General features: G+C 39.4%; 1 protein-coding gene across 1 annotated transcript; it reads left to right on the forward strand.

Moving 5' to 3' along the window:
• Positions 1-8,340: 8,340 nt before the first annotated feature.
• Positions 8,341-22,659, forward strand: LOC311054209 (uncharacterized protein; the record flags this gene model as incomplete). Its single annotated transcript, XM_084070087.1, has 13 exons — positions 8,341-8,348; positions 8,752-8,856; positions 10,466-10,579; positions 11,508-11,621; positions 13,142-13,255; positions 14,100-14,213; positions 15,131-15,244; positions 16,101-16,214; positions 18,148-18,243; positions 19,395-19,481; positions 20,190-20,257; positions 20,554-21,195; positions 22,478-22,659. The coding sequence occupies 13 exons, from the start codon at positions 8,341-8,343 to the stop codon at positions 22,657-22,659; spliced, it is 1,872 nt and encodes a 623-aa protein (XP_083926213.1).
• Between the last annotated feature and the right edge of the window lie 440 nt (positions 22,660-23,099).

Genomic DNA, 23,099 nt, shown 5'->3' on the forward strand with positions numbered 1-23,099 from the left:
TCCTCAGAGAATGGGACAAACTCAGTTTAGATAGAGAGGGCATATTGCACCGAAAGACTGCCACCAGAATGCAACTTGTCCTACCAGAAAAATACAAGACAACAGTCCTGAGACAACTCCATGACGACATGGGTCATCAGGGTGTGGAACGCACAACATCACTGGTAAGAGACCGTTTCTTCTGGCCACAAATGCAGCGAGAGGTAGAGACCTACATGTCCCAATGTTCTGCCTGTCTTAAACAGAAAAAGCCCTGTAGAGAAACAAGAGCCCCTCTCAATTCTATTGTCACAACACAGCCATTTGAATTAGTATCCATTGACTTTCTGCATTTAGACAAGTGTAAAGGTGGCTATGAATACATCCTGGTGATAGTTGATCATTACACCCGCTTTGCCCAAGCGTACGCCACAACAACAAAATCTGCCAAGTGTGTTGCTGACAAAATATTCAATGATTATGCCCTGAAGTTCGGTTTTTGCCAGCGTCTGCACCACGACCAAGGTGGCGAGTTTGAAAACCAGCTGTTTGCACAACTGCAGAAGAACTGTGGAGTGATGGGCTCGAGAACAACACCGTATCACCCGGAGGGTAACGGCCAAGTTGAGCGGATGAACAGAACACTCTTACAAATGCTGAAAACCCTCACTGAGAGACAGAAGTCCAACTGGAAAGAGTCACTGAATAAACTCATGTTTGCATACAACAGCACACGAAGTGAAGTTACAGGCTTCTCTCCTTTCTATCTCCTATTTGGGAGATCCCCAAGATTGCCTGTTGACTTGCTGTTTGGCTTGACCCCTGAAACAGGAACTGCTGACCACAAGGAATATATGAGAAAATGGAAAGCACAGATGCAAGAGGCATATGACATAACAGCAGAGAATGCAAAGAAAAGTGCAGATAGGAACAAGCGGAACTATGACAACAAAGTGAGGAGTTCTGTGTTGTGCGAGGGTGACAGAGTCCTCGTGAGGAATATGACCCCCAGAGGAGGAACTGGGAAGCTGCGAAACCACTGGGAAGATAGTATCCACAAAGTCATCCGTCAGGTGGGAAAAGATATGCCGATATATGAAGTTGTGCCTGAGCAAGGGAAAGGAAGAGGAAGTAGGATTCTACACCGTAATCTTCTGTTGCCATGTGATAACTTGCCTCTAGAGATCCAGTTACAACCTGCCAAAGTGAAGAGGAAAGTTGCAGCTCAGAACAATAAAGACACAGGAGTAACAAATCAAGATGATGATGACAGTGATGAAGATGACTATGGATACTACTACAGGCCTGTGGATCAGCCTTTGCCTGTGATACAACCTGTGAACACAGACAGAGAGGATGTTAATGATGCTGACCAGCAACAGCAAAACATGCCCCAGCAGCAAGAGGCTCAGGAAATAGGAGTGGATCAAGAGGAATTGCAAGTTGAAGAGGAGCTTGTCATGGAAGACAGAATGTCGGCACCACCGTCACCTGTTCCAAGTAACCACAGTGATGCAGCACAGCACTATCAGCGACCAGTAAGAGAGAGGCGAGCTCCAAGAGTCTTCACATACGACCAACTGGGCCACCCAGCCTGTTATAGTGCTGGATCACCAAGCAACATCATGTACTGGTACCCTCCAGTGCCCCTGCCCTACGGACCGATGCAAGGAAGAGCTGCGTGGATGACTACAGAACAGCCCTTCAACTACCAGACTGCCATTCCCGGGTACTGAAGGAAGAACGCCCACAACTCCCCTTGCCCCACTGCCCTTTGCCCCAATGCCACCCACACCCACACACACGTACACTACACTCATGAACTTTGCGAGAAGCTGAGTGCCACATACAACCAAACATACACTACACTACACTCCTAGACTTTGTGATAAGTCGAGTGCTACGCACACACACACACACACACACTCGTGGACTTTGTGATGAGTCGAGTGCTACACTTACACACACTCTGGACTTTGCGTCAAGCCGGGTGCTACACACAACATACATACACTCCTTACATTCGTGGACTTTGAAACAAGCCGAATGCTCTCATACACACCCGCTCCATATACTCGTGAACTGTTGTTGAAACAACTGAGTGCCTTTCATACGCTCATGGACTTGTGGATAAGCCGAGTGCTATTATTGTTGTTTTGTTTGCAGTTTAAGAGAGAGAGAGAGAGAAAGAAAAAAAATAAGAAACTGCTTGATGTGAAACTGTATTTGGTGAAGAGAAACAATCGTGATGGTACCAATATTGTTGGTCTGATGTCGGGGACGACATCTGTTTAGATGGGGAGTGTGTAGTAGATTGAAATTATTTGATTTATTGATTTAAGCAAAAGCGATCTTATAAGCTCATCTGGGTCAAAAGTATTTTATTTAAATGTCTTTATTTTGGTCCAGCTAATTCAAGTGATTTTCGTTATTTGAAGCAACATTGTGGGTTCGTTTTGCAGAGTTTAATATGATTATAGTACTGTACAGCATAATCTTGATCTATCACTCTGTGATCGGCTAGTGAGTGTTTTGGAGAGTCGGTGATCGATTATGTTGGTCTGGCACAGTTCTGTGTAGAGGGGACGGCGCTGTTTTCCTCCTCAGATACACTCTGGTGTTCGAGAGGAATGCACCGTCGTGTGAATTCATTATAATTCATTCATTCATCTTTGCCCCTGTTTACAGGTAAAACTGTCGTCAGACGGCTGAAAAGTGTGAACAAATATAAATGTGAAAGATGCTTTATGATGTGAACATGTGAAACCGTTTATATTTACTTTAAGAGTGTATTTGAGACCAAATGATTACTAGTGGATTGTTTGAGCCACATGGTGACGACGCCATTCTGCAGCCTCACTAGTTCTCATTGCTGCGCGTCGTGTAACTTTGTGTTTGATCTTTGGAGCTATGATTAGTTTGTCTAACAGCACATTTATTTCGTAAAGGTTTAAAGACATGATGTATTGATGATGCATTTAATACAGTTAAAACCATGGCCAAGTCATGGAGGTATAATGGGTGCATTAGGCCTACTACACGTTGTGTATTACTGTGTTTGATTATCTTTTCAGTCATGATTAGTTGGTGGAACAGTAAATTCATTGGTGAAGGTTTAAAAACGTGATTAATGATTAATTTGTCATGCAGTTAAAAACGGGCAAGTAATGAGAGTGTTATTTGAATACATTATTTGAAGAGAATAACGTAAGGTTAAAAAGGGATAAAAGGAGTGATTTCAAGGAATGCATTTATAATTTAGTTAAAAACTGAACAAATGTGAATGTACATGTTTACAGGTGTATTGATTAATCACTACAGTTAAGCACTTTTGATGCACTTGTACTGGTCCAGTAATGGTAACATTTATATGCTGAAGCATGCAAGGTGCCTTTTCTATTAATGTGTGTTTTGTGATATTGTGCATTTATTTGAATGTCATTGTGAGATACTATGATGCTGCAGTTGCAGACTGACTGGCACTTGATTGGAATTCGTGGTCAAAGGATCACATGCTTTATTGCAGTAGTGTTAGTGTTTGATGACATGATACTGTAATGCTGCTACATATACTGTAGTCATTCTGAAAGAATGTAATTGTATGAAAAATGTATGGATATTGTGAATGTGTTTATTGCATTGTTGAAGTTTATATAAAGAGATACACTCTGGTGTTCGAGAGGAATGCACCGTCGTGTGAATTCATTATAATTCATTCATTCATCTTTGCCCCTGTTTACAGGGGCGCTACATTTTTTGTTATAGAGCAAGTTTTCTCATGACAGAAAGCTCAATGATTACTGACTAAATGCCCATTTGTGAGGTGTTGTAAGAACTGTAATAAATTAAATAGTAGACTATTAAGCATTGGTTCAGAGACACCTGACTTCATGGTCAATATAATGTACAGTATCATAAAAAAAATGCTGTATTCAAACTTTTGGATGCAAGGATACCTGCTCAGTCTACTATGTTTGTATTAAGGCCTTGCCTCAAATACAGTATATATCCCAGAGGGACAGGGAAAGGGAATGGAACACTCAGCCGCTAGCAGTTTTAGCCATGCTTTGTCCATTAAGGGTTCCCAAACTTTTCAGACGGCGAACCCCCACAATGATCATTATTTGAACTGGGGTCTTAAAAGTCCTTAAATTGTAACTTGAGAGATGTGCCGATACCCTGTATACACTTATACTGTATGTTGGTTTGTTTACTGTTGAGTGAGAAAACAATGTTGCACATTAAGCTAAACATCTGGGGACCCCCCAAAACAATTTGGGGGCCTCGCTGGGGGTCCTGACCCCCAGTTTGGGAACCACTGCATTAAACAACATGGGAACAATATTATACCAGTGTTGTTAATGATTTACATTTTCTTGTCCAAAAGAACAAAAGTCATATGACACCTCTATTGCTGTTTGACTTTGATCAGGTTTATGGCAGGCTCTTAAGATGAAGACAAATGAACTGAACAGTAAGGCAGCACATGATATAAAAATCAGGGCTAAAAGTAAAAGTACTGCAACCAAATATTATTGATCAACCAGGATAACCCTAATCTAATTTATTGTTGTCTGTGTTTAATATTAACTCACATTGTAATGATGCCCGTCTTTTAATTACTGATTCTTCCAACAAGGACTTTGATTTGGGTGTGACTGTGAAATGAGGGTGAAGTAAGCCCATCCCAAAGAGAGAGGGAGAGATCTTTGCCTTCAAAAACATTTTCAGTCTTTGGAGAAAATTAAGAGGTGGGTGAGTCTGTGATCAGATCATTGTACATAGAGCACACCTATATTTATCTAGAGTGTTTATAAAAAATAATAAATTTTCTGCTATTGCTGTTATATGACTATTGGATTACCAATTGGCTTTGGAAACCAAAATGGCAGATGAACATGACAGCATGTCAAGAACTCTGATGTAAGCTTACAACGTCTCGCATTGCGAGGCGTTGTGAGCTTGTAGATTGGCTATTTTCACAATGTTTGCCTCTTTCTTATGTAATAATTGACAATTTGGACAATTTGGTATTAAAAAGGTCTTAAAAATTCTTAAATTGTAACTTGAGAAATGTGCCGATACCCTGTATACACTTATACTGTATGTTGGTTTGTTTACTGTTGAGTGAGAAAACAATGTTGCACGTTAAGCTAAACATCTGGGGACCCCCCAAAACAATTTGGATCCTGACCCCCAGTTTGGGAACCACTGCATTAAACAACATGGGAACATTATATTACCGGTATTGTTAATGATTTACATTTTCTTGTCCAAAAGAACAACCTTCCCAAAAGTCATATGACACCTCTATTGCTGTTCGACTTTGATCAGGTTTATGGCAGGCTCTTAAGATGAAGACAAATTAACTGAACAGTAGGAGGGAGAACAAGGCAGCACATGTTATAAATATCTATAGAACAAACAGTGAGCAAGCACTGCGAGACAAGAGAGAGATGACACCAGGTAAGAATTTCAAACTCTTGGCAATGTTAAAAATGTGTATGGGCATCTATCTATGGATATTATTTGTATGCATACCTATTTGGTATAGTTACTTATAAAATGTAAAATTTCAAATGTGTTTTTTGTTATAGAGCAAGTTTTCTCATGACAGAAAGCTCATTGATTACTGACTAAACGCCCATTTGTGAGCTGTTATAAGAACTGTAATACATTAAATAGTAGACTATTAAGGATTGGTTCATAGACACCTGACTTCATGGTCAATATAATGTACAGTATCATAAAAAAATGCTGTATTCAAACTTTTGGATGCAAGGATACCTGCTCAGTCTACTATTTTTGTAGAAATGCCTTGCCTCAACTACAGTATATCCCAGAGGGACAGTCATGTTGTCGCTAGTTCTAAAAATGTATTTAGAACTATGTTGTCGCTAGTCCTAAATAAAGATAATAATGATAATAATAATATCATTATAAAAAATATTTAAAACAAACTTGAAAAAAATCATGGTTCCAAGATTAAAAATCATATGCGTCAAAGTGATAGGTGTTGTACAGTATGAAATTGCGTATTTAGCTTGAATTGGCATGTTATTGGCATGATTTCATCATGAAAGTCCAGGTAAATAGTCGAGAATCAACACTCGGAAGCGGATCATAGGAAATTGTGCCGCACTGACTCAGTCGAGCTCCAAGGGGAAATTAATCCCTACACCTAGAAAGGTTAATCATGACCCAATAAAAGGGAATGGAACACTCAGCCGCTAGCAGTTTTAGCCATGCTTTGTCCATTAAGGGTTCCCAAACTTTTCAGACGGCGAACCCCCACAATGATCATTATTTGAACTGGGGATCCCCCACCCTGACAAGCACTTGGACATTGAGTGAGAAAACAATGTTTCACATTAAGCTAAACATCTGGGGAACCCCTCAAAACAATTTGGGGGCCTCGCTGGGGGTCCTGACCCCCAGTTTGGGAACCACTGCATTAAACAACATGGGAACAATATTATACCGGTATAGTTAATGATTTACATTTTCTTGTCCAAAAGAACAAAAGTCATATGACACCTCTATTGCTGTTGGACTTTGATCAGGTTTATGGCAGGCTCTTAAGATGAAGACAAATTAACTGAACAGTAGGAGGAAGTGCAAGCACATGTTATAAAAATCTTTAGAACAAAGTATTTTTTTAATCACAGATATGCAGCAGTACATGAGGCTTATTGACAGGTTGTCAATTCAGGCCTAAAAGTAAAAGTCCTGATCATTTTGAATTAGTACTGCAACCAAATATTATTGATCAACCAGGATAACCCTAATCTAATGTATTGTTGTCTGTGTTTAATATGAACTCACATTGTAATGCTGCCAAGTCTTTAAATTACTCACTCTTCCTACAAGGACGTTGATTGGGGTGTGACTGTGAAATGAGGGTGATGCTACCCTTAAAGTCAGCCCATCCCAAAGAGAGAGAGAGAGAGAGATCTTTGCCTTCAAAAACACTTCAGTCTTTGGAGAAAATGAAGAGGTGGGTGAGTCTGTGATCAGATCATTGTACATAGAGCACACCTATATGTATCTAGAGTGTTTATAAAAATAATACATTTGCTGCTATTGCTGTTACATGACTATTGGATTACCAATTGGCTTTGGGAACCAAATTGGCAGATGAACATAGCAGCCTGCAAAAACTCTGAAGTAAGCTTACAACGCCTCCCACTGCAAGGTGTTGTGAGCTTGTAGATCAGCTATTTTCACAATCTTTGCCTCTTTCTTATGTAATAATTGACAATTTGGACAATTTGGTTTTAAAAAGTTCTTAAAAGTCCTTAAATTGTAACTTTAGAAATGTGCAGATACCCTGTATAGGCCTACACTTATACTGTATGTTGGTTTGTTTACTGTTGAGTGAGAAAACAATGTTGCACATTAAAGGTAGGGTAAGTGATATTTTTTGTATTTTATTTTTTTGTTAAAAAGGTTAAAGTACTATATTTTGATAGTAATCATTGCTACATAGCGTTTGTTCGGTCACAGGGGTCTCTCCAGCTCTTTAGTAAACAAAATATAGTACGTTTTCAGGTAGGTGACAACATTTGAGCCAATCGGGAGAGAGGACTGAAAATGCATTTTCTGTTTAATAAAGAGCTGGAGAGACATGGGAGACTCCTTATATGGACAGGACACTCTATAGTAACGACTAACGAGTACTATCAGAACATAGACCCATTTTGCAATTATTTGAATAATTGCAAATCACTTACCCTACCTTAAGTTAAACATCTGGGGACCCCCCCAAAACAATTTGGGGGCCCCCCTGGGGGTCCTGACCCCCAGTTTGGGAACCACTGCATTAAACAACATGGTAACAATATTATGCCGGTATAGTTAATGATTTATATGTTCTTGTCCAAAAGAACAACCTTCCCAAAGGTCATATGACACCTCTATTGCTGTTCAACTTTGATCAGGTTTATGGCAGGCTCTTAAGATAAAGACAAATTAACTGAACAGTAGGAGGAAGTGCAAGCACATGTTATAAATATCTTTAGAACAAAGTATGTTTTACCACAGATATGCAGCAGTACAGGAGGTTTATTGACAGGTTGTGAATTCAGGCCTAAAAGTAAAAGTCCTGATCATTTTGAATTAGTACTGCAACCAAATATTATTGATCAACCAGGATAACCCTAATCTAATGTATTGTTGTCTGTGTTTAATATTAACTCACATTGTAATGCTGCCAAGTCTTTAAATTACTCTCTCTTCCTACAAGGACTTTGATTGAGGTGTGACTGTGAAATGAGGGTGATGCTACCCTTAAAGTAAGCCCATCCCAAAGAGAGAGGGAGAGATCTTTGCCTTCAAAAACATTTTCAGTCTTTGCAGAAAATGGAGAGGTGGGTGAGTCTGTGATCAGATCATTGCACATAGAACACACCTATATGTACAGTATCTAGAGTGTTTATAAATAAATAATACATTTGCAGCTATTGCTGTTATGGCTATTGGATTACCAATTGGCTTCCAAAATGGCAGATTAACATGACAGCATGTGAAAAACTCTGAAGTAAGGAGACAAATGTGTAGGTAGCACCGTCATGAATGGGAATTCTTACAAAATGTGACTTTAAGATGATGCCAATTTGTACAATTTGATAATAAGAAATAAAATAAAACAGATGATATGTCTTCTATAATTCTAGATGCTGATAATATTTCTTTTGATATCAGATCAAGAAATTATCTGTATTTCAAATCCAATCTCAATCTCTAACATATACTATGCTGAAATTCACACAGACAGCAGAGCCAAGACCCATCTAGCAATGAGTCCATGAAAAGTGATTGGTCCATGAATGAACCAGACAAACACTTAGGTGGAGAAGCTGCAACCAGTGGATTAAGGTAGGAAATGCAGGGCAATTACAGGCTAAAATTATAGATAGAGTATCAAAATCTAATTTGAGAGTCATTGTCACATGACTCGCAAGACAATTTCTACCTAATTTAGTGTAAAAAGAATCATGTTTCTGCAAAAAAATGACATTTGTGTTGCCCCTATGGGTGGAAATGAAATAAAAAATTCTAGGCCTTCCTCGAGTGTCCATGCAAAGTTTCACGCCGAGTCCATGGGACAGACCATATCGGTATCACTCAAGTTGGCAAAGGTTACTTGTAATTTTTCTCTTCGCTCTAGACCGGTTAAGGAAACTGAAAAACGAGTTGCTCCCAGTCTAGTTATTGTTCATATAGGCAGCTGAGTCATGTCCAACATAACAATGTGTCCCTGATAAGTGACAGGTCCGTTTATGAACCACTCAAATTTTGTGAAGATTTAACCACTTGACTATGAAATTGTGATTTCATAGTTTTTTTTTTGTGGTGTGTGTGTGTGTGTGTGTGTGTGTGTGTGTGTGTGTGTGTGTGTGTGTGTGTGTGTGTGTGTGTGTGTGTGTGTGTGTGTGTGTGTGTGTCATAAAAAGAGAGAATGAATGCATTGGGCATTTATGGAAAATGTGTGTTGTCTGTATATTGTTTGTTTGTACAGTATGTTATTATAAACAAATTGTGATTAAAAAAAATCTCCATTACTATATGCAATCCAGACAGAATCGCTGTTGAGTAGAAGTGGCTGTGGCTTCCACATAGAAAAATTAAACTCTCTTTCTAACAGGGGTCATGAGCAAAACCCAATATTTTTTTTTAAAAATGAAAAAAATTAAATACAATAAAAAAATAAAATAAAATAAATGAAAAAGATAATTAAAAAAACATGGCCCCTCACGCATTAGGAGGGCAGGATGAGTCACCAGAACCAAGGACGGGTGTTTTCGTTGAATCTAACATGGTTAAAATGGAGTTTGAAGTTACAATGGGTTTGTATAAGAAGGGGGCGTGTCTGATGAATGAATATCAAATATCTAAATACTGAATCAAGCAACTGAAAAAATGTCTGGGGGGGATCACAAAAGCCTGAGTAGACGAAAGTGAAATATCCCTTTAAGAATCTCCAATTGCAATTACTGTTACAGTACAATATTGTAAAAAAAAAAAACTAAAAACAGTATCTCCATTACTAGTCCAGCAGATTAAGTCAATATTTCAGAGGAATCATTCACTTTGTGATACAACTAGGCACCAAATTTGGCATGAATAACGCCACTTTTTCAGCCCGTTAGCCACCTGAAAATCCAAAATGGCGACCATTTTTCAAGATGGCTGTTGCATTAAATGTAAAACAAGGTTATTCAGTGTAGATCTTCAATGCTTGAACATACAATGCTGTCCAGTCAGAATCACTGAGTCAAAGCCATATGATCTGAATCCCATTAGAGAACCCTCCAATACATGGTACAAAGCTTTCCTTTCCAAAAAAGTCAAAGCTGTACAATCAGGTTGCTAAAACCATTACAATGCTATCCAGTCAGAGTCCCTGTTTGGCTAGAAGTTGTGGATTCCACATGGATGGTATGATTCAATAAACTAAATACTTTTCATCCTCTCTTTCTACCAGGGTTCATCAGCAGAGACCAGTCTCTCCTGTAGCCAGCTGTGTCTCCATGAGCAGTGATTGGTCCAAGGATGGACTTACTGACTTCAAAGATGGACAACACTCTACTGATCAAAGGTTTGAATTGACCAGACATGATTGAAAACCTTACAATAAGTATCACTGTTATAAGGTGTGTGTGTGTGTGTGTGTGTGTGTGTGTGTGTGTGTGTGTGTGTGTGTGTGTGTGTGTGTGTGTGTGTGTGTGTGTGTGTGTGTGTGTGGGGGGGGGGTTGTCTGTGTGTGTGTGTGTGTGTGTGTGTGTGTGTGTGTGTGTGTGTGTGTGTGTGTGTGTGTGTGTGTGTGTGTGTGTGTGTGTGTGTGTGTGTGTGTGTGTGTGTGTGTGTGTGTGTGTTGACTAGGCTAAATGATTAGTGGAAAATTGTTAATCAAGAATTGCAACCTACTCTACTGATTACTCAGTAGTTGCTGAAACTCATTGTACCAAAAAAATGTTTTTATGTTAAGAACTCTCCAATTGCAATTACTGTTACAGTAGCCTACAATACTGTAAAAATAAAAAGAATAAAAAAACAGTTATCTCCATTACTAGTCCAGCATATTAAGTGAATATTTCAGAGGAATCGATCACTTTGTGATACAACTAGGCACCAAATTTGGCATGAATAACGCCCAGGACCACTTTTTCAGAAAAGCCTGTTAGCCACCTGAAAATCCATCCAAAAGCAATTTTTCAAGATGGCTGTCGTATTAAATGTAAAACAAGGTTATTCAGTGTAGATCTTGAATGCTTGAACATACAATGCTGTCCAGTCAGAATCACTGAGTCAAAGCCATACAATCCGAATCCCATTAGAGAACCGTTCAATACATGTTACAAAGCTTTCCTTTCCAAAAAAAGTCAAAGCTGTACAATCAGGTTCACTGTTGCTTAAACCATTACAATGCTGTCCAGTCAGAGTCCCTGTTTGGCTAGAAGTTGTGGATTCCACATGGATGGTATGATTCAATAAACTAAATACTTTTCATCCTCTCTTTCTACCAGGGTTCATCAGCAGAGACCAGTCTCTCCTGTAACCAGCTGTGTCTCCATGAGCAGTGATTGGTCCAAGGATGGACTTACTGACTTCAAAGATGCACACCACTCTACTGATCAAAGGTTTGAATTGACCAGACATGATTGAAAACCTTACAATAAGTATCACTGTTATAAGGTGTGTGTGTGTGTGTGTGTGTGTGTGTGTGTGTGTGTGTGTGTGTGTGTGTGTGTGTGTGTGTGTGTGTGTGTGTGTGTGTGTGTGTGTGTGTGTGTGTGTGTGTGTGCGCGCGCGCGCGCGTGCGTGCGTGTGTGTGTGGTTATCATAGACTTAAAAATATGGACGAGGGAACGGTGACGTCACGCATTTGTTTCTATAGACCCGTTTTGAAGCCACTTTTTCGACTAATTCGCCTAAATCCGCCATCTTGGAACTTCCGGTCCCGAAAAGAAACCGGTAACGACTGCTATTGTCTGCAACCGCAGCAAGGGTGGGGCTTCGCTTTGTAGAACCAATAGAAGCCCCAGAAACATATCCTACTTTATGATTCATTTTAACGAGAATTTGACCTACTCTACTGATTACTCAATAGTTGCTGAAACTCATTGTACCAAAAAAGTGTTTTTATGTTAAGAACTCTCCAATTGCAATTGCAATTACTGTTACAGTACAATATATATTTTTTTAAACTAAAAACAGTATCTCCATTACCAGCAGATTAAGCCAATATTTCAGAGGAATCGTTCACTTTGTGATACAACTAGGCACCAAATTTGGCATGAATAACGCCCAAGACCTACTTTTTCAGAAAAGCCCGTTAGCCACCTGAAAATCCAAAGATGGCTGTTGCATTAAATGTAAAACAAGGTTATTCAGTGTAGATCTTGAATGCTTGAACATACAATGCTGTCCAGTCAGAATCACTGAGTCAAAGCCATACAATCTGAATCTGTGTGCGTGCGTGCGTGTGTGTGTGTGTGTGTGGACTAGGCTAAATGATTAGTGGAAAATTGTTAATCAAGAATTGCGACCTACTCTACTGATTACTCAGTAGTTGCTGAAACTCATTGTACCAAAAAATGTTTTTATATTAAGAATTCTCCAATTGCAATTACTGTTACAGTAGCCTACAATACTGTAAAAAAACAACAACAACAACAACAAAAAAACTGTTATCTCCATTACTAGTCCAGCATATTAAGTAAATATTTCAGAGGAATCGATCACTTTGTGATACAACTAGGCACGAAATTTGGCATGAATAACGCCCGGGACCTACTTTTTCAGAAAAGCCTGTTAGCCACCTGAAAATCCATCCAAAAGCCATGTTTCAAGATGGCTGTCGTATTAAATGTAAAACAAGGTTATTCAGTGTAGATCTTGAATGCTTGAACATACAATGCTGTCCAGTCAGAATCACTGAGTCAAAGCCATACAATCTGAATCCCATTAGAGAACCGTTCAATACATGTTACAAAGCTTTCCTTTCCAAAAAAAGTCAAAGCTGTACAATCAGGTTCACTGTTGCTTAAACCATTACAATGCTGTCCAGTCAGAGTCCCTGTTTGGCTAGAAGTTGTGGATTCCACATGGATGGTATGATTCAATAAACTAAATACTTTTCATCCTCTCTTTCTACCAGGGTTCATCAGCAGAGACCAGTCTCTCCTGTAACCAGCTGTGTCTCCATGAGCAGTGATTGGTCCAAGGATGGACTTACTGACTTCAAAGATGGACAACACTCTACTGATCAAAGGTTTGAATTGACCAGACATGATTGAAAACCTTACAATAAGTATCACTGTTATAAGGTGTGCGTGTGCGTGCGTGCGTGCGTGCGTGCGAGCGTGCGGTTATCATAGACTTAAAAATATGGACGAGGGAACGGTGACGTCACGCATTTATTCAGTGTAGATCTTGAATGCTTGAACATACAATGCTGTCCAGTCAGAATCACTGAGTCAAAGCCATACAATCTGAATCCGTGTGCGTGTGTGCGTGTGTGGACTAGGCTAAATGATTAGTGGAAAATTGTTAATCAAGAATTGCGACCTACTCTACTGATTACTCAGTAGTTGCTGAAACTCATTGTACCAAAAAATGTTCTTATATTAAGAATTCTCCAATTGCAATTACTGTTACAGTAGCCTACAATACTGTAAAAAAAAAAAAAAAAAACAACAACAAAAAAACAGTTATCTCCATTACTAGTCCAGCATATTAAGTAAATATTTTAGAGGAATCGATCACTTTGTGATACAACTAGGCACCAAATTTGGCATGAATAACGCCCAGGACCTACTTTTTCAGAAAAAAACAAGGTTATTCAGTGTAGATCTTGAATGCTTGAACATACAATGCTGTCCAGTCAGAATCACTGAGTCAAAGCCATACAATCTGAATCCCATTAGAGAACCGTTCAATACATGTTACAAAGCTTTCCTTTCCAAAAAAAGTCAAAGCTGTACAATCAGGTTCACTGTTGCTTAAACCATTACAATGCTATCCAGTCAGAGTCCCTGTTTGGCTAGAAGTTGTGGATTCCACATGGATGGTATGATTCAATAAACTAAATACTTTTCATCCTCTCTTTCTACCAGGGTTCATCAGCAGAGACCAGTCTCTCCTGTAGCCAGCTGTGTCTCCATGAGCAGTGATTGGTCCAAGGATGGACTTATTGACTTCAAAGATGGACACCACTCTACTGATCAAAGGTTTGAATTGACCAGACATGATTGAAAACCTTACAATAAGTATCACTGTTATACAGTGTGTGTGTGTGTGTGTGTGTGTGTGTGTGTGTGTGTGTGTGTGTGTGTGTGTGTGTGTAGGTGTGTAGGTGTGTAGGTGTGTAGGTGTGTGTGTGTGTGTGTGTGTGTGTGTGTGTGTGTGTGTGTGTGTGTGTGTGTGTGTGTGTGTGTGTGTGTGTTTTTATTTGTGCTTACAGAGAGAATGACTAGGCTAAATGATTAGTGGAAAAAATGTTAATCAAGAATTGCGACCTACTCTACTGATTACTCAGTAGTTTCTGAAACTCATTGTACCAGCAAATTGTTTTTATTTTAACAACTCTCCAATTGCAATTACTGTTACGGTACAGTAATGTAAAAAAGAAATAACAACAAAAAAACAGTTATCTCCATTACTAGTCCTGCAGGATTAAGTCAATATTTCACAGGAATCGTTCACTTTGTGATACAACTATAGGCACCAAATTTGGCATGAATAACGCCCAGGGCCTACTTTTTCAGAAAAGCCTGTTAGCCACCTCTCTATGTCGTCCTCAGACGACCTGAAAATCCAAGATGGTGGCCATTTTTCAAGATGGCTGTCGCATTAAATGTAAAACAAGGTTATTCAGTGTAGATCTTGAATGCCTGAACATACAATGCTGTTCAGTCAGAATCACTGAGTCAAAGCCATACAATCTGAATACCATTAGATAACCTTCCAATACATGGTACAAAGCTTTCCTTTCCAAAAAAGGTCAAAGCTGTACAATCAGGTTCACTGTTGCTAAAACCATTACAATGCTGTCCAATCAGAGTCCCTGTTTGGCTAGAAGTTGTGGATTCCACATGGATGGTATGATTCAATAAACTAAATACTTTTCATCCTCTCTTTCTACCAGGGTTCATCAGCAGAGACCAGGCTCTCCTGCAGCCAGCTGTGTCTCCATGAGCAGTGATTGGTCCAAGGATGGACTTATTGACTTCAAAGATGGACACCACTCTACTGATCAAAGGTTTGAATTCACCAGACATGATTGAAAACCTTACAATAAGTATCAGTCTTATACGGTGTGTGTGTGTGTGTGTGTGTGTGTGTGTGTGTGTGTGTGTGTGTGTGTGTGTGTGTGTGTGTGTGTGTGTGTGTGTGTGTCTGTGTGTTTTTTTTATCTGTGGTTACAGAGAGAATGACTAGGCTAAATGATTAGTGGAAAAAAATGTTAATCAAGAATTGCGACCTACTCTACTGATTACTCAGTAGTTTCTGAAACTCATTGTACCAACAAATTGTTTTTATGTTAAGAACTCTCCAATTGCAATTAGGCCTACTGTTACGGTACAATATTGTAAAAAAAAATAACAACAAAAAAAACAGTTATCTCCATTACTAGTCCAGCAGATTAAGTCAATATTTCACAGGAATCGTTCACTTTGTGATACAACTATATGCACCAAATTTGGCATGAATAACGCCCAGGGCCTACTTTTTCAGAAAAGCCTGTTAGCCACCTCTCTACGTCGTCCTCAGACGACCTGAAAATCCAAGATGGTGGCCATTTTTCAAGATAGCTGTCGCATTAAATGTAAAACAAGGTTATTCAGTGTAGATCTTGAATGCCTGAACATACAATGCTGTTCAGTCAGAATCACTGAGTCAAAGCCATACAATCTGAATCCCATTAGAGAACCTTCCAATACATGGTACAAAGCTTTCCTTTCCAAAAAAAGTCAAAGCTGTACAATCAGGTTCACTGTTGCTAAAACCATTACAATGCTGTCCAATCAGAGTCCCTGTTTGGCTAGAAGTTGTGGAATCCACATGGATGGTATGATTCAATAAACTAAATACTTGTCATCTTCTCTTTCTACCAGGGTTCATCAGCAGAGACCAGGCTCTCCTGCAGCCAGCTGTTTCTCCATGAGCAGTGATTGGTCCAAGGATGGACTTATTGACTTCAAAGATGAACACCACTCTACTGATCAAAGGTTTGAATTGATCAGACATTATTGAAAACCTTACAATAAGTTTCACTGTTATAGCGGAGTAGATAAGTGCTACGATCTTTCAATTTATGATAAAAGCGTGAAAATTGGCATGAGCAGACTCCATGGGTCACTTGACAAGAAAATTGTCCGAGGCAGTTGTAATTTCAAGATGGCGGCCATTTTTCAAGATGGCCGACACCTTAGTGGGCAGTTAAGTGATATGATGGTTTATTTGGTGATACAAGCATGAAAATTGGCATGAGCAGTCTCTGTGGGTCACTTGACAATAGGCCACCCACAGCTACTTGAAATTCCAAGATGGCAGCCATTTTTCAAGATGGCCAACACTTTAGTGGAGCAATTAAGTTATATAATGGTTTATTTGGTGATACAAGCAGGAAAATTGGCATGAGCAGTCTCGGTGGGTCACTTGACAATAGGCCACCCACAGCTACTTGAAATTTCAAGATGGCGGCCATTTGTCAAGATGGCCAACACTTTAGTGGAGCAATTAAGTTATATAATGGTTAATTTGGTGAGACAGGCATTAAAATTGTTAAATTAATTGTTAAATTGTTAAATTAATTGTTACAGTAAAATCGGCTGTGGGCTGGAGTTGGGCGGGAGTAATACCGTTGACTGACAACCCCTTCAGCCAATGATCGTTGTTCCCCTTCAGCCAATCAGCAGTGCATTTTTACCACCTCCAGACTAATGTGACGCAACGGGACTTTTGAGACGGCCATGCCCAAAATAGGTTGCCTCATTCGGATACATGCGTGTCACTGCCCGCCCCTGCCGGTTCTCTGAATTTTTATTTTTAAATAGGCTCTGTCATGATTAATTGACCACATATATGAAGTTAAACAACTAAATTCTATCCAAGCAATATCTTAAAAGTAAATTCCGTGCCTCAAAAAAAGAAGTTTGAGAGCGTTTTAAAACCGAAAGTAAAACAGTTTAACTGCCCACAGAAAACAATGGCGGCTCGTTCCATTTTTGTCGGCTGCACTCGGTTCCATTCGGGCTCACTCAAACTCGCCACCTGATTGGCCAACTTGCACTGTCAATCACAGAACGATGAGCGACGACGCTAATAGGCTCGTCCATTTGGTGAACGGGCTAGAAACGCCCACACAAGCCTTCAGGCCAGACTCCTTCCTGAAATCAAATGGAAATGAGATTTTCCGGAGGGAGGGGCTTTACCAGGCTACGCACCCTGCACCCCCCAGGTTAAATCTACTATAGTGATTTCACCATTACTTAACAGGAATTCATGATGAATTCATGTATGAATTTATCATTAATTCATCATTAATTAAGCTTTAATTACAAGTATGAATGTGCTAGTTATTGTGAATTGTGACCCAGCCATCACCAACCCTATACAGCTGTCCATTCAGAATAGCAGTTTCAAAGCAATCAAATCAGAATCAACAAAGAAAGTCAAATCCGTGATTGTGTGTATATGTTACAGAGATAATGAGTAAATGATGAGAGAAAGAAAGAAAGAATGAAAACAACAACAACAAACAAACAAACTGTGAAAAGGTTTGGAAAAACATCAGATGTGATAACATACAATCTGATAACTTCTTATACTGTAAAATTGTCTATTCTGCTGCAGATCTACTGCGCTGCTAGTTAACTTCGGGGAACTATTGAGAGACTCCATGATCCACCATTGCTGTAAAACAAATTGGTCCATTGGAGTGAACAGAGTTTTCACCACTCTCTCTTTACATCACTCTGGTCAGAATCTGCCGGTCTATAATCATATTTCCTGTATTATTCTTTTTCATTTTTTCTCCCTTTTGTTTGGAAAAGGTCCAAACCACGGTATCACTTTAAATGGTGAGTTATGTGAACCCCAACTCCCCTGTTGGAACTCAGTGATGTTAATATTTATGTTCTGTATTCCATGGTGTTGTAGCTCATCCCCTGAGGGGCCGGTCTCATCTAGCCATGGTCATCAGTCCACGGATCAAACGCCCCCATTGAATGCAGGACTTTCACAAACTGAATCACGGTAGTGACACCATACTATACCATATTCAGTTGAATGACAAAGAATGAAAGGACAACAGTCACCGCTGGGAACCCCAGGTGGAACCAGTCTCACAATCAGGCCGCACAGAGAGGGGAGGGGGTGAGCAGGAGCAGAGTCACAACAGGGCAGCAGTAGCACATGACAGGGGCAGGGTAGGCACGTCCTATGGTACACAGGGTGTGTGTGTGTGTGTGTGTGTGTGTGTGTGTGTGTGTGTGTGTGTGTGTGTGTGTGTGTGTGTGTGTGTGTGTGTGTGTGTGTGTGTGTTCCATTAACATCAGCTGTGACCTGCTCCACAGATATCAGAAGTTGCTGAAACTCATTGTTAAGAGTTTTTAGGTTATGACAGCTTCCATTTCGATTAGTGTTACAATACTGTCCAATCAGGGGCGCCGGAACGGAATATGACGTGGGGGGACACGTCCGGGACACAAAGGAAAATTAAAGGACACTCGCGCGCGCGGTTATTTCGGGTGAGTTTGTTGATTTTTGGGGGGGATAATGCGGTTATTTCGGGTAATTCGGTTCGCCTCGCGCTCGCGGTGGTCGCGAGTTGCGGGGGACTGGACAGATTTTATTATTTATTAAAAAAAAAAAAAAAAAATTAAACATAAATAAATTAAACAGGCTCCGGCGCCACTGCAATCAGTATCTCCATTACAACGTTATCCCCAGTCAGAATTTATACTTTAAACTTTTGGTTAGTGACACATGTCAACTGCTGAAAATCATTGTGTTCTTATGTTATCAAATATTAAAATATAAAAATACTAATGAGCGAGGGTAGACTGTGGACTTGCGGGGTGCCCCGTTGCTCTGAACCGCAAACTTGGGCACAAACACTGTTCAGACAGGGTCTGCCATGACAATAGTCACACATAGCAGAGTTTAACACTTCAAATGGCCATAACTCTGTGACCATTGCTCTGATCAGTGCAAAACTGAAGGTCTTCAGATTATCTTGACATGAAATTCAAAGTATCTATTAGTATCCTTTTGACAACCATTGATATGTCAGAGTCTCTTCTCTATCACGATTTAAAGCCTTCTTGTCATAAACTTCAATAAAGCAGTATGCGATTAGAACCACTGTTAAAAAGCCATCCAATCCTGTGTTGACGTTCATACAGGCAGCCGCAGCAGAATAAAGTCCCACCTAGCAATGTGTCCATGACAATTGACAACATTGGTAGTGAAGATGCACCGACCGGAAAGAGGTAGGAAATTGTGATTGTATGCGTTTATGTGATTACAGAGAGAAAGAGTAAATGACTAATGAAATAATGTATTATTATGACAGCTTCCACTATTATTATCACTGCTACAATACTACCCATTGTAGCCTATCTCCATTACAGTGCTGCCTAGTCAGAACTGCTGTTTCAAACTATCGAATCAGTATCTCTGTATCTCCGTACAGTATCACGTTACAAATCTTTCTAGCAAACTCTAGCCATCTAATCTCTAGCGCAGTATTTCCCAATCTGGAGTACGGGCCCCCCTTGGGGGGAACCAAAGATCACAGGGAGGGTGTGAGGCCTTGTCTGTTAGAAGGTAGTCCAAAATGTTTACCAATAACAACTTGCTTTCATCCACTGTCTGCCTGTATCTTCTCAATGTGATATTAAACCAACTTATAATCTATTATCCTGTAACTTTGTAAAATTGTTGTCTTTTACCACATACCTGTTCATCTTATTCTATTATTTCCCTTTAGTTATTGTATAGGAGTTGCTGGTGATTATAGATAAAGATTTCATTGTGTATTTGTGTGTATTTCGTGAAAGCATCAAGTCATCTTACAATATCGTCATAATCCAATATTATAGATTTGGAGGTATACAGTATCAAAATAAATAAAATAAATATTTTATTTTGATTGTTTTGTCTATTTCGACCCAATAACCATGTTATTTTATGTTCAGAACCAAACAGCAGATATCAGATTATCCCAAAGGCCAGCCTGACCAAGCAGATACATCAAACAGAAAAAGTAAGTTTAGCTTAAAGTATGAATTCACAAAAAAAGTGGTTGTGCAATGCTTTGACTAGTAATTTCCTTGAAACTTAAATACTTTGCGGTAGATTTAATATCCTCACATTTGTTTTGTGCATACTATTTCTTACACGGATATGATTTTTTCATCTGACAGTGCATGTGCTGTGTTCTACAAAGGCTGTAAGGGGATTATGTACACATAGCGTGATGTGGGAACTTGTGAAACTCATATTTTTCTCCTAAAGATGAATCCCTGTATTAGCTATTCCTTGTGTTTTCTGTTCATGTAGAGAAACCTTCAGAAGACCTGAAGAAGAGAATCTTGGATAAGTTTGAAAAAAACATTCCTCAGACTCAAATGGACGCACATCTCTACATCATAGAGAAAGAAAAGAAAAGGGGGTCACAAACCACATATGACAAAATATTCGAATCCAAATCGTCCTGGTTTTTATCCATGTTTCCCAAAAAGAAAGTCAGAACAGTCTTGACTACAGGAGATGCTGGCATTGGTAAAACGTTACAAACTCAACAATTCATGGTCGACTGGGCAAAAAACGAGTCCAACAAAGACATTGCTTTCCTGTTTCCACTCAATTTTGCTGACCTGAATTCAAGGACTAATGATGATCAAAGCTTAGTGGAGCTGCTTCATCATTTCTTTAAGGAAGCCAAACTATCAGGAATGTCAAAGGATGAAAAGCATAAAATAACATTCATCTTGGATGATTTGGATCAGTGCCAACTTCCCCTTGAATTTGACAAGAATCCAGTGCTCAAAGACATCACAAAGAAAGCTTCAGTGGACGTGCTACTGACCAACCTCATTAACGGGAATCTGCTTCCCTCTGCTCGTCTCTGGATCATCTCCAGACCTTCAGCAGCTAACAAGATTCCTCTTAAGTATATTGATACTGTGACAGAGTGTGGAGGTATGTTTCTAACTTCCCACTGATGACCCTTTATAACATCATTTATTGTTTCAAAGAGTAAGAGCCTATAAATTGTTAGGCTGCTCCTTACCCCCAACCAGACCAAAGTGATTTGAACCAACCAACATTGCAGGCCTTAGAACAACAAAATCCCAGTAGAGAAGCTAACAAAACCAAAAAATCGAAACATATGTGTTTTAGGGGCAATTCAATTAATATAATATTCATGCAATTTGTAGGATTATGAAAAGAAACAACATGCGTATTGAGATTTATATACTGTAATTGTTATGAGAGATGAGAAGAGACATGGTGGCAGGACTGGTGTGGACAGTGGGTGTGTGCACCAGGAAATTGACTGTAACTGCATATGTTGAAATGTTCTTTCGATATGTATTTCTGAAAAGATCAAAGCCATCTGAGGATCTTTTTAGAAAAAAATCAAAGATGAGTTAGAAAGGACACTTATGGACCCCCCACACACAATTGGAGATCGCGCCATGAAGCAGCATAGTAACAAACCAAACATAACCGTAAATGTAATTGTGTAAAACATTCCTGTCTGAATTCACAACATATACTACATCAAATGTAATTTGTACTCCGTCAATTATTGCTCCCAACCCTCCTTTAGACTCACCAATGGTTTTATTATATGACAAGCAGTCTTCCAATGATACCATATAAGAAATACTATAAAACCTCCTCAAGCATTTTCCAATCATACTGTACACATTTCTTTGAGTCCCTAATATGTACTAAATATTGTTGTATATTTATATCAATTTAGATGAGTACCTTCGACACTGTCTCCAATCACATCTGAAGAAGAGAATCCTGCATCAGAAGTTTAAAGAAAGAATGCCAAAGAATATGATTGAGACACCTATCTACATCACAGACACAAACGGGTCACAAACCACATATGACAAAATATTCAAATCCAAATCGCGCTGGTTTTTAGCCATGTTTCCCCAAAAGGAAGTCAAAACAGTCTTGACTATAGGAGATGCTGGCATTGGTAAAACGTTACAAGCTCAACAATTCATGGTCGACTGGGCAGAAAACAAATCTAATCAAGAAACTGACTTCCTGTTTCTACTAAATCTTTCGGAGCTGACTTCAAGGACTGATGATCATCAAAGCTTAGTGGAGCTGCTTCATAATTTCTTTAAGGAAGCCAAACAACCAGGAATGTCAAACTATGAACAGCATAAAATAACATTTATCTTGGATGGTTTGGATCAGTGCCAACTTCCCCTTGACTTTCACAAGAATCCAGAGTTGAAAGACATCACAGAGAAAGCTTCAGTGGACGTGCTACTGACCAACCTCATCAACGGGAATCTGCTTCCCTCTGCCCGTCTCTGGATCATCTCCAGACCTTCAGCAGCTGCCAAGATTCCTCGTCAGTATATCCATACTGTGACAGAGTGTGGAGGTATGTTTCTAACTTCCCACTGATGACCCCTTATAACATAATTTATTGTTTCAATGAGTAAGAGTCTATAAATTGTTAGGCTGCTCCTTACACCCAACCAGAAGTGATTTGAACCAACCAACATTGCAGTCCTTAGAAAACCACATTCCCAGTAGTGGAGCTAAAAATGAAGACAATGGAAAATGTGTCTCCACACCCCATCCCAAAAAGGGTCAAATAACAAAACTAAAAAAATCATATGTATTTTAGGGGTAATTCAGTCAATATAATATACATGCCATTTGTATGATTAAGAAAATAAACAACACGCATATTGAGATTTATATACTGTAATTGTTATGAGAGATGAAGAGACATGGTGGCAGGACTGGCAGGTGTGGACGGTGGGTGAGTGCACCAATTGACAGTCACTGCATATGTTGAAATGTTCTTTCTGTATATATTTAAGAAAAGATCAAAGCCA

The sequence above is a fragment of the Gymnoscopelus microlampas genome (genome assembly GCF_963454915.1).
Source record: "Gymnoscopelus microlampas genome assembly, chromosome: 10".
Lineage (NCBI taxonomy): Eukaryota > Metazoa > Chordata > Actinopteri > Myctophiformes > Myctophidae > Gymnoscopelus > Gymnoscopelus microlampas.